This window comes from Rhinolophus hipposideros, assembly GCF_964194185.1.
Source record: "Rhinolophus hipposideros genome assembly, chromosome: 20".
In the NCBI taxonomy this organism is placed as follows: Eukaryota; Metazoa; Chordata; class Mammalia; order Chiroptera; family Rhinolophidae; genus Rhinolophus; species Rhinolophus hipposideros.
Genome location: NC_138066.1, coordinates 35,883,445 through 35,897,756, shown reverse-complemented (window position 1 = coordinate 35,897,756; position 14,312 = coordinate 35,883,445). Strand labels below are relative to the sequence as shown.

General features: G+C 44.2%; 1 protein-coding gene across 6 annotated transcripts; it reads right to left on the bottom strand.

The window, feature by feature from the left end:
- Positions 1-255: 255 nt before the first annotated feature.
- On the bottom strand, positions 256-7,214 carry LOC308489009 (uncharacterized protein; the record flags this gene model as incomplete). 6 transcript variants are annotated; one of them, XM_081029529.1, is made up of 2 exons in its annotated part: positions 256-1,007; positions 6,698-7,214. In XM_081029529.1, 2 exons carry the CDS (start codon positions 7,212-7,214, stop codon positions 256-258), a joined length of 1,269 nt encoding a protein of 422 aa, XP_080885655.1. The 6 variants fall into 6 exon arrangements, with proteins under 6 accessions (XP_080885655.1, XP_080885657.1, XP_080885658.1 ...); XM_081029531.1 differs by having other exon boundaries at positions 256-882; positions 6,708-7,214; XM_081029532.1 differs by having other exon boundaries at positions 256-804; positions 6,708-7,214.
- Positions 7,215-14,312: the final 7,098 nt, after the last annotated feature.

Below are 14,312 nucleotides of genomic sequence, written 5' to 3'. Positions count from 1 at the left end.
CAGAGTCAAAGCCAAGACTGTAACTTTATATTGAGGATGCCCGAAGCTGGCACATGACCACACACACGGGAGGAAGAGAAGTGGGAAGTCCTCTGCACTCCAGCAAGCTGATTCAGAAGGTTTTATCAGGCAGATGAGTCACAGAATTATGGTAGCACTTACTGGGTGTCAGCAAAGTCTAGGAAGCGAATGTTTCCAAAATGGCAAGTCAGTTAACAGGAGTTGTGTGCAGGTGGCTGTCCTTTGGGGAGGTTATCAGCAGGAAGAAGGCTGGCAGCAGCTGGACACACAGCAAGGGCGGCAGCAGGTGGTCCTGCAGCAGGTGGTCTGGCAGCAAGTTGGGCGGCAACAAGGCTGGCAGCAGCTGCTCACACAACAAGGGCGGCAGCAGGGCTGGCAGCAGGGACGGCAGCAGGTGGTACTACAGCAGGTGGTCTGGCAGCAGGTGGGGCGGCAGCAGGGCTGGCAGCAGCTAGACCCACAGCAGCTGGGCTGGCAGCAGCTGCTCACACAGCAGGGACGACAGCAGGGACGGCAGCAGGGACGGCAGCAGGTGGTCCTACAGCAGGTGGTCTGGCAGCAGGTGGGGCGGCAGCAGGGCTGGCAGCAGGTGGGGCGGCAGCAGGGCTGGCAGCAGGTGGGGCGGCAGCAGGGCTGGCAGCAGGTGGGGCGGCAGCAGGGCTGGCAGCAGCTGGAGCGGCAGCAGGGCTGGCAGCAGCTGCTCACACAGCAGGGACGGCAGCAGGGACGGCAGCAGGTGGTCCTACAGCACGTGGTCTGGCAGCAGGTGGGGCGGCAGCAGGGCTGGCAGCAGCTGGACCCACAGCAGCTGGGCTGGCAGCAGCTGCTCACACAGCAGGGACGGCAGCAGGGACGGCAGCAGGTGGTCCTACAGCAGGTGGTCTGGCAGCAGGTGGGGCGGCAGCAGGGCTGGCAGCAGCCTGACCCACAACAGCTGGACCCACAGCAGGTGGGCTGGCAGCAAGGGGAGCAGCACATGGTGTCAGGTATGGTTGGTGAGTTTCTGTTCAGAGGTGAGTTTCTCAGATTCTGATGTCCCCTTCTGTTCTGGGGCTTTTATACCCTGGACCCCAATATTGGGACCAATAAGCAGGACTTTCCTTGTTGTTTATGTTGTTTTCCATAGCCACTGGGGAGTCGTCAAGGAGGAAGTTTCTCTTTAAATATTATGAATCTTTAGAAAATAAGTGTTGAATGTGTTTCTTAATTGAGTAACTCAGAGGAACTTTTTCAGATATAAGGAAGAGGGTCACACTGACAGCATAGTTCCTGCTTTGTTCAGAATCTGGTCGCATGATGGAGTTCCTGATGGCCTCATTGGGGTCAGTATACTCTCACTCTTCAGTTTTGTTTCTTTGGCTATTCTTTGATTGGGACTTTTTTCTGGGGTGATGGGCATGATACTGGTATGTTTACAGTAACAAATTGAATACATATTTGATTCCAAGTCGTGTCAGGGAGGAAACATTGCTCCTCTACCCTTATAGGTTCTTCAGGCTGGTCTAAGAATTAACTTGACAACAACTGATTAACAGGGGAAAACTAAACAGCAGTTTAATAACGTGTATGGCTCCTGTACACATGAAAGAGACTCAGGCTCTGAGTTACTCCCCAAGACGGCAGATACTGTAAGAGTGAAATTCAGTAAATCAATAACGCAGTTAGACTTAGCTAGTTTGCAGTTTGACTCAATGCATAGACCCCTATCTCGCCACCTGTAATTAAACCTAGCTAGTTTGCAGTTAGATCCACCCTGATATTCAGGTATTTTCTCTTTGTTTCTCCCCTTATTGATTAACTGAAGAAACCTGTTTTGTTTCCTTTCTCAAGACTACCCATACTTCGTCAATCCATTTAATTAAAAACATCCTAACCTGGACCGAGCAATTTTTTAATCCTCAGGCTCCCGGACACCGGAACACACATAAAGCCTCAAGCTGCAGAGGTCCAATCGTCCGGAGTCCAGAGATAACATTAAGTTAAAACAGACCAGCCCCCAGGAAGGATGTCAGCCCTTAGACCTGCCTGCCTGACTCCCTGTTTCCTTTGTCCTTCTTGTGTATCTATAAAACCATCTGCCTGTTCTAGAAATGGGGAGATGGCCTTTGGACGGGAGTCCGCCATCCTCCCGGGATGCTGGCATTGGGAATAAACCTGCTTTTCTTTCCACCAACCATGTCTCTTGATTTTTAACCTTTGCAAGAGGCAGGCAGCCACGGTATCAATACCTTCACCTTAAATGCCATCGTTAGCTAAAGCCAAAAGAAGAGGTTGGGGGTGGGGAGTCAGTTAGGTTGCCAGGAAAAGCACAATAAACAAGGGTAAAGCTGTTGTGCGGAGCTAAGTCCTACCTTTTCCTTTGATAAGAGTGTCTAGAAATTGAATCATCTCTATCTTCTTGGGACAGAGAGGGAGACACCTTTACAAATGGAGGTTTTTCTTATACATGTAAATGTCTCTTACAAAAGGGTAACTTCTACTTGGTTTTCAGAGCTTCCCCTTTGTCCACTGTATCCTAAAATATGCCTTACACCAAGAGAAGTATTTTGGGGTGGCAAATTCTGTTCCCCTACAGTCCTGCCTTTGAAAGTTCCCCAAGGAGTTTCACAATCCAGAAGCTAATTTAATAGATTCCTTTATATTTCATTGAACCAGTCTCTCAGTCCTGACAATAGGTCGGTTCAGTTAAATAGTTGTGTCTTATTTCAGGAGGCGGGTGATGCAGGTGGGCTTCCAAAGTTAGGCCTACAGCGTGCGAGGGATGAGGTATATGATGAAGCATGTCAATGGAAAGAAAAGAAAAACGAAGTTTAATGTCTAGAGTGGACTATAAACCCATCCTGAGTCCGGAGGGCAGCCTTTTGAAGGAAGAGATTTCTAGATGGAGCCGTCAAAGTATCTTTTGCTGTTTGAATGTCTCAGATGATGTCATCAGATATTCAGGTAAACTTTCTGAGTGGCCCACATAGCAAATGGCATGAAGAAAATTGTCTAAACATGAGCTTTCATGGCAACTTCTCTGAAGTTTATATCAAGTGCAGGGCTTCGGGGGAAAGGAAAGTTTTAGTTTTCAATGATTACAAATCATAAATGATTGGAGAAAATTGGGAACATTAGTTCAGAGCGTCGTAGCCAGACATGGGGAAACTACAAAAATTTTGGAAAACAAAATCTGAAAGGACAACGAATAGTACTAGAAGGTAATCTCTACAAGTGTGTATTATAGTTTCTACTGAAACATAATTTTTCTCTTTACATTCACCTCCATTTTTACCAAAAATAATTATAGTAAAACTAAGTTATTCTCCTACCAAGTCTAGTCTTATTAAATTTGGCCTGCTTATTTATATAAGAGAGGCAAGAATAGCAATGGATCACATATGTTCTTTTAAATCTGTGTTGCTGAAACTTTTCATAAGGAATCTTCAGATTGAACTTCTAACAGCCTTTCAAAGATAAGAAGCAAGCCAGATACTTGCCATTAGGCTTTGCCTGCAATACCTATAGATTTGGGGAAATTTCTCTCTTCTTGGGGTCCTCAAAATATCCTGAGGTTCTCCTTACAGCAAACTAGGACAAATTTCTTTCTCCTTCTTCACCCTTTCATGAATAGAAGATCCATTCGTACTGTCGATCTTAGCAACGTGAGCATACGTTATTTTCTTTTCTTCTTAAGTCAAGAACTTCCCCTTTTTCACGTAAAGGAACCACTTTACAGCTTCTCTTTGTCATATCTGAGTTGCCCACATCACTGCTCTTCCACTTGGAGGCCATTATTACACATAAGGGTGACGTGAACCCAGTCAATGCCATGACAGCTGATCTGAGAACTGAGACACCTACTAAGTGACTAACTGGCCGGTAGTGTACACAGCATGGACATTCTGGACAAAGGTATGATTTATATCACCGGCAGGATGGAGTGAGAAGATTCGAGATTCATCACGCTATTCAAAATGGCGTGCAATTTAAAACTTATGAATTGTTTGTTTCCGGAATTTTCCATTTACTATTTTTGGACCATGGTGGATCGCAGGTAACTGAAACCACAGAAAGCAAAACAGCAGATATAGGGGGACTACTGAAAAGTATATAAAATACACATGAATAATACAATAAATAATTACGAAGCAAATATCAATATACCCAACGCCCAAGACAAGAAATAGAGCATTGCTGTCAGCAAGAGGGCCCTTGATTATCATCTCTTGACCACATCTCCCTCCTTCCACCCTACAGGTAACCACTGTCCTGATTTTTAAAGTAACCTTTTCATTTATTTTCCTTATAGTTTTACCACCTAGGTGTGCGTCCTAAGCAATATAGTTTAGTTTTACATGTTTTGAATTTTGTATAAATGAGTCTTCCTATTTATATTATGTGTTTTATTCTTTCACTCAGTATTATGTAAGGGGGTGGTAGGCACCTCTAAGATGGCCCAGTGATTTCTACCTCTCCGTTTCATGGTCTCACAGAATTCTCTCCCTGTGAGTAACTTGCTTCTCACCAACAGCATATGGCAACCTCAAGTGATTAAGTTACCAAAGATTGTGACTTCCATCTTGCTAGCCAACTTTCTCTCTCAACTAGCTTTGATGAAGAAAGCTGCTGTGTGGGAGGGATCTGTGCTGGAAAACACTGAGCACAGTCTCCATTCAACAACCAGCAAGGAACTGAGGCTCTCACTCCGATGGCCCTCGAGGAATTGAATCCTGTCAACAACCACATAAGTGAACTTGGAAGTGGATTTTTCCCAAGTCAAGACTTTAAGATAAGACACTAGCTAACACCTTGATTGCAGCTTTATAAAACATTACAAAATAGAGGACCAGATGAGCTGTACTTGGATTCCTGGTCGACAAAAACTGTGAGACAGTAAATATGTGCCATTATAAGCTGCTGGATTTTGAGGTGATATTACACAACAAAAGATAACTCGTACTGATTGATCTAGTGCCACACAACACAGAGATGAGGCTGAAGGGATCAAAGGGTCCAGAGAAGTGGATATGATAGAATAGTTCTAGTCGTCAGAGCAGAAAACCCAGCCGGCTATGTCCCCTAGGAGGGCTCAGGGGGTACAGTAGGTACTCAGGTAATAAGGAATGAACAGGAGGCCAGCAGCATCACTGAGCAATACAGTAGTGTCTGTTCTCTAAAGTTAGAGCTTGCGGTAGGGAGTCCTGTACAGAACCGAGCTCCCTAGCAGTGATGGGGATGGTAAAATCCCTGCATAGCAGAGGCCAGGTGGCAGCACTGAACTATAAGAAGTGGGTATAACTATGTGATGGGCAGCAAGTTTGGAAAGACAACTGGGGCAGAATGATGTGTGACCCACCGGGATCTATCAACATGTACAATAGAGCACGGTGTCCCTCAGAATAGGACACGTAGGTGACCAATAAGACAGCCGGTGTGTGTGTGTGTGTGTGTGTGTGTGAGAGAGAGAGAGACAATGCTTGAGAATAAATGAGCAAAAGACTGAGGTGAGTGATCCTAATGGAAAACCATGACCCCTCACCCAGTTTTCAGAGCTAGGCCGGTTCTCTGACTTACACCACATTGATCCGTGGAAGGAGAGGCCAGTCGGCCAGGACAAAGAACCACAACAAGTCTGTATAGTAGTGATTGCTCCAGTCCTTTCCCCAAAGGCATCTACAGCCATTTCCTGAGGGGAAACTGGGATACCCCTATATTTGGATGTTGTTTGTTACTGAACCTGAGCTGACACTGACAGTTGGCTACCATTCATAATACATGAAAAATGTTTTGAAGGGCACTGGTGATGAGAGTTGGAACACTGGTGTCTGAGATGGGGTGCCCTCAGGAACAGACCCTAAAACGGGGGCTTGAGATCAAGTAGTTTACTTGCGAGAGGATTCGAAGAGTGCTGTTGGTAACCCTGAAAGTGATCTGGGCAAGAGATAGAAGCCAGTATTGACTGGTTTAATGAGCAGGTTCCTCTTATAAGCAGATGGGGTTCAATCCCACCGAGGAGCTCTGGAGACTGGTACAACTCGCCCCTTCTTGAGAGGAAAGAAGCTAGAGCATTCACCACTAACTCCCAACCATTGCCCCTAGTGATGTTAACTCTCGACTTCTGGCATGCCCGGAACCTGCTCCTTCATCGGGAGGAAGACCTCAGGCAGAGTTCCAGATGCTTGCTGTACAAACCATCTTTCTATATTATAAGCATAAGGATGCTTAAGGATAAGGATGCATAGCATAAGGATGCAGAGGAAACAGAGGTGGAATCCTGAAATCACCTGATCTCCGCAGAGAACACGGAACATTTGACAGCTAAGGATGGCAAGTCAAGAAGGAAAAATAATAAGACACGATGCTCTCATATTTGTATGCCTGGAAAATTAAGATTTATTCAAGATTTGGGAACATCTCCATGTGAGAAAATCTGGCAGAGAACAAATGCATCAATTGGGGTGATGTGTTGGTGACAGATTTCAGAGAAAATTCATGCTTTCTATCCATTTGGGAGATTGATAGAAACATGGTGGGGGAGGCAGTAAATTTAAAGGCCAAAGTCAGTTGAAAAATCAGTTGGAAGTGAAGCTTTACAGTCGGCCTCTCCTGACTCAGTTCACTGGAACCACATCAGGGAGGTGGGTTGATGAAAACCAGGTGAGTGCAGGTCAGGGCCATCAGCAGCAAGAACCACTAGAGCAGACTGGGCGGCAGCAGGTGGTCTGGCAGCAGCTGGGGCGGCAGCAGCTAGAGATGCAGCAGGTGGGCCTGCAGCAGGTCTGGCAGCAGCTGGGGCGGCAGCAGCTGGAGCCACAGCAGGAGGGGCGGCAGCAGCTGGAAATGCAGCAGGTGGGGCGGCAGCAGGTCTGGCAGCAGCTGGGGCGGCAGCAGCTAGAAATGCAGCAGGTGGGGCGGCAGCAGCTAGAAATGCAGCAGCTGGGGCGGCAGCAGGTCTGGCAGCAGCTGGGGCGGTAGCAGCTAGAGATGCAGCAGGTGGGTCTGCAGCAGCTGGAGCCACAGAAGCTGGGGCGGCAGCAGCTGGAGATGCAGCAGCTGGGTCTGCAGCAGCTGGAGCCACAGCAGCTGGGGCGGCAGCAGGTGGTCCTGCAGCAGGTGGTCTGGCAGCAGCTGGGGCGGCAGCAGGTCTCCTGGCAGCAGCCTTGGCCACAGCCCTGGTCAGAGCAGACGGAGCCACAACAGGAGTTGACCATGGTGTCAGAGGATGGAGGGTCTGGGTGGGTTTTCAGGAAGGTGGGTTTAGAAGGTTTGGAGGTCTGCTTGCCCCTGGTCCCCTTTTATACCCTACTGAGGGGCTGCTGTCATCAGATGCAGTGCTCTTTCCTTGTCACTGTTTGTCCTAATAAACCGGTGATTATCAAATTAGCCAAGTTTGTTTTCCTGGTTAACCTTTTCAAGATGAATGGAAAACAGTTTCCTTGTCCTGCGGCGTTAGGATTCATCCCTGCAGCTCTTCCTGAATCACTCCTTCTGTGTCTCTCTTGATTTAGCTTCCTCAAAGGAAGAAGTCACGTGGTTTCCGCCTCTAGATGGTGTATGTGTTTGCACAGCACAGCTCTTTAGGTGATAAAGATTCTATTAGACCCACATTCCTTTTGGTGATCTGGGAGGATAAAACTGCATTTAGTCTGATGGTTCATTCATTGTGGGTCAGGTGGGCAGAGAAGTTTTGAGTGTGAAATGGCATCACCGGCATGAAAATAAGAAGAGTTCTAGGACCTTTTCCCCTCCTTCCTCTGAGTCATGACCCATCTAGACTTCCTGATGGTAAACCAATAACTATTCTAAGGAAGAAAACTAAGTCATTAAATTTTGATGTTTTTTCTTTGCCCTCGGCTTTACTGAGGTATACTTAATACACACACAAAAATAACTCATGTCTAATGTACACATGTTGATGAAATTGGACTTATGCATACACCATATAACCATCACACCACAATCAAGGCAATAAACATATCCATCACCTACAAAAGATTTTTTCGTGACTCTCTTTTTTGTGGTAAGAACATTCACATAAGACTTACCTTCGTAAGTTTTTAAGGCCACTATATCGTCTTGTAAACTATAGGTCCAATGTTGTATAGCAGATCTGGGGAACTTACTCATCTGCTATAATTGTAACTTTATACCCACTGAACAACAACTACCTGTTTCCTACTCCCCTCAGTCCCTGGAAACCAACATTTTATTATATGCCTCTCTGAGTTTATTGAATAGCTGTGTAAGTGGAATCATGCAGTATTTGTCCTTTTGTGACTGACTTATTTCACTTAGCATAATGTCTTCCAGGTCCATTCATGTTGTTGGCACGGGCCAGATTTCCTGTTCTTTTTTCAGGGTGCAATTCAGGGTTTAATGGCAGGAACTGATTGGCAGTAAGTGTGGACTTATACTGAGGTTAATATGTGAAACACCTGTCTTTTTCATTACCAATGTCTTCAACCTTTGTTATAGATATGCAGTGCATAGATATAGACCAGCAGTTCTCAATCTCTTCTACCTGATACCAGGAGTCATATGGCTCATTTTAACAATGTTATACCTGGGGAAGAGGTGCTGAGAGGGAATGCAACTTTAGGGTATGTGGGTAGCTCAAATCAGTTCTCCCACGAAATTTAGATATAGTCACTCCTCTCCAGTGTCTGCGCCATGTTGCATTAATAACTATTCATCTAGATCTAAGAAAGGCTCTGACATTTCATCTTGTTAGATTTGGTCTCTTGTGTAAGGATGTCTGAAGCATTTAAACCATGATTCTCTCATTCAACATATTTAATCTTTCCTAACTTCATGGCCTCCAAATATTTTGATGAAAAGACTCATATTTTATTACTCATTTTCATATTTTATGAGAAGACTCTCAACCAAATTGGGATGTCCTTGGTGCTTTTCTCAGGATGACTAGTCCGAGACAGGAATGGCTACTACCCCCAAACCATTCTACAGTTGAAACTGATGCTTATTTGGAATAACATAGTACAAAACCAGAATTTTACAGGAAGTGTCCTTTTTTTCTCCCAGGTTTTCTTAACTTCCAAGCAGAAAAATGTATACAAACATTTTCAACTAGTGGTACCCCTCATTTTTTGAAACACTAATCAGCTGGTCATATGGTTGCTGCATGTGAGAGACTGACTTGCCCCAAATTACTATAATGGACTGATACAGGATGAGTGGGTGGCTCATAGAAAGAAACAAATTTGACTCACCATGGTGAGGGTGTTTAATGGAATGGCTGTCTCTATAGATAGTCATGGAGGGGTTTAGTGTCAGCTTGTTCCAGAAGAAGCATCAAGAACCAGATGGAGGAGATTGGATGAAATGGGTTGGAGGATCCCTTTCTACCTTAAGTGACTTATAAGTCTAATAAACCAAACTCCTTATGATGCTTTTTTATTGCTGGCCATTTTCTATTTCTGCGCTGGCCCTAATTTCGGGGTTGACATAACCAGGAGGATAAGAGCCTATACTCCTGATTGAACCTCTACTTCCCAGCAGGTCTGGCTAGTATTCTGAGTCTACAGCTCTGGGCTGAACCCAGATACAGCATTTTATTAGAAAGGTCCTGAGCTGCTTCTTTTGTCACAGTAAGATGAGGGAACAAAAGCAGACTTCAAGTTGTTGTGGGGTCAAAGGCCCTAGAAAGCCCCATTATGAAGTCTGAAAACAACTTCAAGAATTTCATAAGCCCTTACATTTTAGTAAAAGAATGTCCCCTAGGAGCCCTTATGATGGGGGTCTACCTATGATAGGGGACTCTATAGAGATAATTTTTATTTATATTAATTGTCTATATATTTTTTCTTCACGGTGTGTGTGTGTGTGTGTGTGTGTGTGTGTGTGTGTGTGTTACTTAGGGTGAGCTTAAAATTATGTTTGAAAATTTCTCATAATTTCTTCTAGTACTTTAATAGCTTTATATTTATCTTGACTTTTCATACAAATTGTGCTCGCTTTGGCAGCACATATAGTAAAATAGACTTTTCATACAAATGAAATTTACTTTGGTTAAATGAATGAAGTAGTATTTCTCTTTCCTTTCCTTCTTTCTTTATCCAGAAGTTAACTAGCTGTCCTATACCATTTTTATAATAGTCCCTATTTTCATAGTGATTAAACTGTCACCTTTATCTGGCACTTAATTCCTATAGGTTTTCAGGCCTATTTCTGGACTCCATTGAGTGGCACATCTCACTGAAAATCATTGGGTCGGAGAGTCTCTAATGTGACTGTCAGTTCTACAAATCCATGAATGTAGGACTATTTAAAAAGTTCTGTTTTACTTGACTACTCATTGTTTTCCTATCTATGTTTCTTTATGTATTTTAAAATTTATAACTGTTCTCAGATTTTGTCATGTAAAAACACAATTTTAACAGTACTTACTCTTACAGGATATAGTCCATGTTCCTTTGTGCTCACTCAAAACAGAATACCCTGCCATACATGCCCTAGTGATAATCTTGCTGAGATGCATTATGACTTAGGAAAGACATATAGAACTTTGGGAAAATTATTTTCCTTTATAGATATATTTCTTGGTTAGTGTTGAATCCACCAATGTCCCCTAAAAGTTGAACACAACTAAGTAGGCCACAGAGATAAATATGACCTGTGTTTCTCCTCTTCTAGCAACATATTTTACCTGCTTCATGCCTGTCTGCCTTTCAAAATTTAACTAAGACATAAACTTCACGATTATCAAAAAAAGTGACATTTGGATTCCCAGAAGGAGAGAGTAATTTTCTTGTAGGTAAGGCTAAATATTGGAACTCTTTTAGTCCAAAAAGAAAATAGATGGGTTTATGATGCAACTTTAAAAAGCCATAAAGGAATAAGGGATAAAGAAAATAGATACAAACTTACTAAATTGAAGAGTATTCAAGTTAGACAGTATGTCTTGCAACTATAAAGTGTTTGCCAGCAAGTAGCAAACTTCAATAACTATTTCAAAATACTAACTACTCACTCACTCACTCACTCACTCACTCACTCACTCACTCTGAACTTGAAATAGCCCAGACGTCCTTCAGAGGTGAATGGCTGAACACATCAAACTGTAATACACTCATGCTGTGGAGTACTGCTCAGCAATGAAAAGGGAGAGCTACTGATATGCTGAACAACTCGCATGATCTCAAGGGAATGATGCCGAGTGTAAAAAGCCAATGAGCAAAGGTTACACACTGTAAGATTCCATTTGTAGAACATACTTGAAATAAAACTATAGAGATGGAGAACAGAGTAGTGGGAGCCAGCTGTAATGGATGATGAGTGGGAGGGAGTGGACGTGGCTACAGAGGAGGACCCTTAGGGAGACTGAACAGTTTTGTACCTTGATTGCCAGGGTGGTTACACAAATCTATAGAGAACACATGACAATACTGCATAGAACTGCACATTCACACACACACACACACACACACACACACACACACACACACGGGTACATGTAATACTGGTAAAATCTGAACCAGTCCTGTGGATTGCACTAATGTCAGTTTTTGAGTTTTCATATGTACTATAATTATATACGATGTGACAATTGAAGGAAATGGGATGTAGTATACATGGGACTTGGCTGTAGTTTTTTCCCCCCAAGTTACTGTGTATATATAGTTATTTCAAGAGAAAATGTAAAATGAGGTTAAAAGGGAGCAAGGCCTTATTTGTCGACCAAGTACCTTCATTTCATTGCATCTTTATGACAACTTTATCTTATATAGCATCACACAACACACACATGAAGAGAGATCAAAAGGAGCAGCGAAGTGGATATGTTACAATAGTTCTAATCATAAGGAGAGAAAACCCAAGTGATTGCCACTGTTCCCTAGGAGAGCTCAGGGGGTACAGTAGGTACTCAGGTAATAAGGAATGAACAGGAGGCCAGCAGCATCACTGAGCAATACAGTAGTGTCTGTTCTCTAAAGTTAGAGCTTGCGGTAGGGAGTCCTGTACAGAACCGAGCTCCCTAGCAGTGATGGGGATGGTAAAATCCCTGCATAGCAGAGGCCAGATGGCAGCACTGAACTATAAGAAGTAAAGTGGGTATAACTATGTGATGGGCAGCAAGTTTGGAAAGACAACTGGGGCAGAATGATGTGTGACCCACCGGGATCTATCAGCATGGACAACAGAGCACGGTGTCCCTCAGAATAGGACACGTAGGTGACCAATAAGACAGCCGTGTGTGTGTGTGTGCATACACCCATACTCGCATGCACTTGTATTTAAAAAAGCTTAAGAATAAGTGAGCTAAAAACTGAGGTCAGTGATCCCAATGAAAAGTCATGACCCCCTCACCCAGTTCCAGACCTGAGCCGATTCTCAGACCTATAACTTATTGAAGGAAAGACCAGTCGTCCAGGACAAAGGGCCACAGAAGGGTATGTGTTACTGATCTCTCCAGTCCTTTCCCAAAGGAATCTGCAGCCATTTCCTTGGGTGAAACAGGAATACCCCTATATTTGGATGTTGTCTATTACTGGATCTGAGTTGACACTGTCAGTCGGATACCCAAAATGCCAACATGGTCCCTCCTTAAACAACATTAATCCAGAAACCTAGGGGACTGAAGGAGCAATTGCCCCATTCACCTTCACACCCAGTGATCCATTTGAGGGAATTTATGCCTCCCTCCTTCATAATTGTAGGCTCTGCGCATCTAGAGGTTCCAGTTCTAAGAGGGGAAACTTACCTTCAAGAGGACGTGGTAAGGATTTGATTAGAACTAAAGCTACAGCTGCCACCTTATCATTTTGAGCTTCTAGTGCCAGGCGATCAGTAGGCAAAGAAAGGAGTGATGGGGACAGGGCGAATGTGTTTAGCATGTAGGTGAACTCGTGGGGGCTTTCTTGGTACACCTATTTCCGGTTAACTGCAAATGGAGCAGCTGTACAACCGCTGTCGCCCGATGAGGACATGGTGAGCAAGGTCTCAGAACTCTCCGGGATGAGGATCTCGGTTCCTCCACCAGGCAAATCACCCAGGCCAGCAGAGGTGCCACCCACCTCCTCTTGTTAGTTCCTCCAGAACTAGGACCAATCAGTTGGAGTCAGCTTACCTAGAGAAATATGAGGACCCGAACAGTGCCAGGCTTAGACTATGACATCCTATCCAGGTCATTCTTGGACCAGTGAGCCAGACTTTTCTTGTTGTTGTTTATACTTTTCTATAGTCCCTGGGGGACTTGTAAAGGGAAGTTGTTCCCTAAATGTCACGCAGCTTTAGAAAATAAGTGTTTAATGTGTTTTGTAATTGAGAATAATTCATAGAAACGTTTTCAGATAAAAGAAAGACTCAGAAAATTCACAGTAGCAGGGAGAGCAGGTAACACTGTTGGTAGTGAAATGTTAGAAAACTATTCTATTCTTTCTACTACTGTTGACTATATGCTTTCCTTATGACATGGCAACTTCACTCCTACATATTTAACTAGAAAACCGAGAGAAAGGGGCAGAAAAGTTTATAGGAGGTTATGGCTGACAATTTTCCACAATTGTTGAAATATGTAAATTTACACAATCAAATATATCTTGGCTATCACTTTATCTCACCTGTTTGCATCAATTTAAAAAACAAACTATGTGCACGTTGGGATGTCTCACCTGAGATACTGACCCACCTAGAACTAGAGACGGAACATTAACGGACTGATGCTCTAAACCCAGTGTGCGGCTCCTGCCTCCGTCCTCCTGCTTTGGTGCTGATTTGCCAACTGTCCTCTACCCAAGGTCTCTGATAGGCCTGGGAAACACATTTTGAGCAGACTGCCACAAGAGACACATGCCAGGGCCTTGAACCAGACGTTCGGAGGTCTCAGACTTGGACTCACGCAGGGCTTCATTCCCACGGACCCGTCAGGTGCTGACCTCTCAGGGCACTCCCCAATCTAAACACGGCCAAAGGAGCAAAGCTGAGAAAGGACAACTCTCCTGACCTTCCTCAAACCAGCGGGAACTAGCACATGACCAGATGACGTCACATGACCAGAAATGTCGCCGGGGATGATTCCTCACTGTCTCATTTCTGGAAACGGTCCTTAAGTAGTGCTCCCAATTAAGAAAAAGATCAAAAAGAAATTTGCAGAAGCCCCAAAACAAAAAGGGAACAACTTCCTCCGTGATAATTTTCCAGTGACACAAAAACAACATAAACAACAAGGAAAGTTCTGCTTATTGGTCCCAATATTGGGGTCCAGGGTATAAAAGCCCCGGAACAGAAGGAGACATCAGAATCTGAGAAACTCACCTCTGAACAGAAACTCACCAACCATACCTGACACC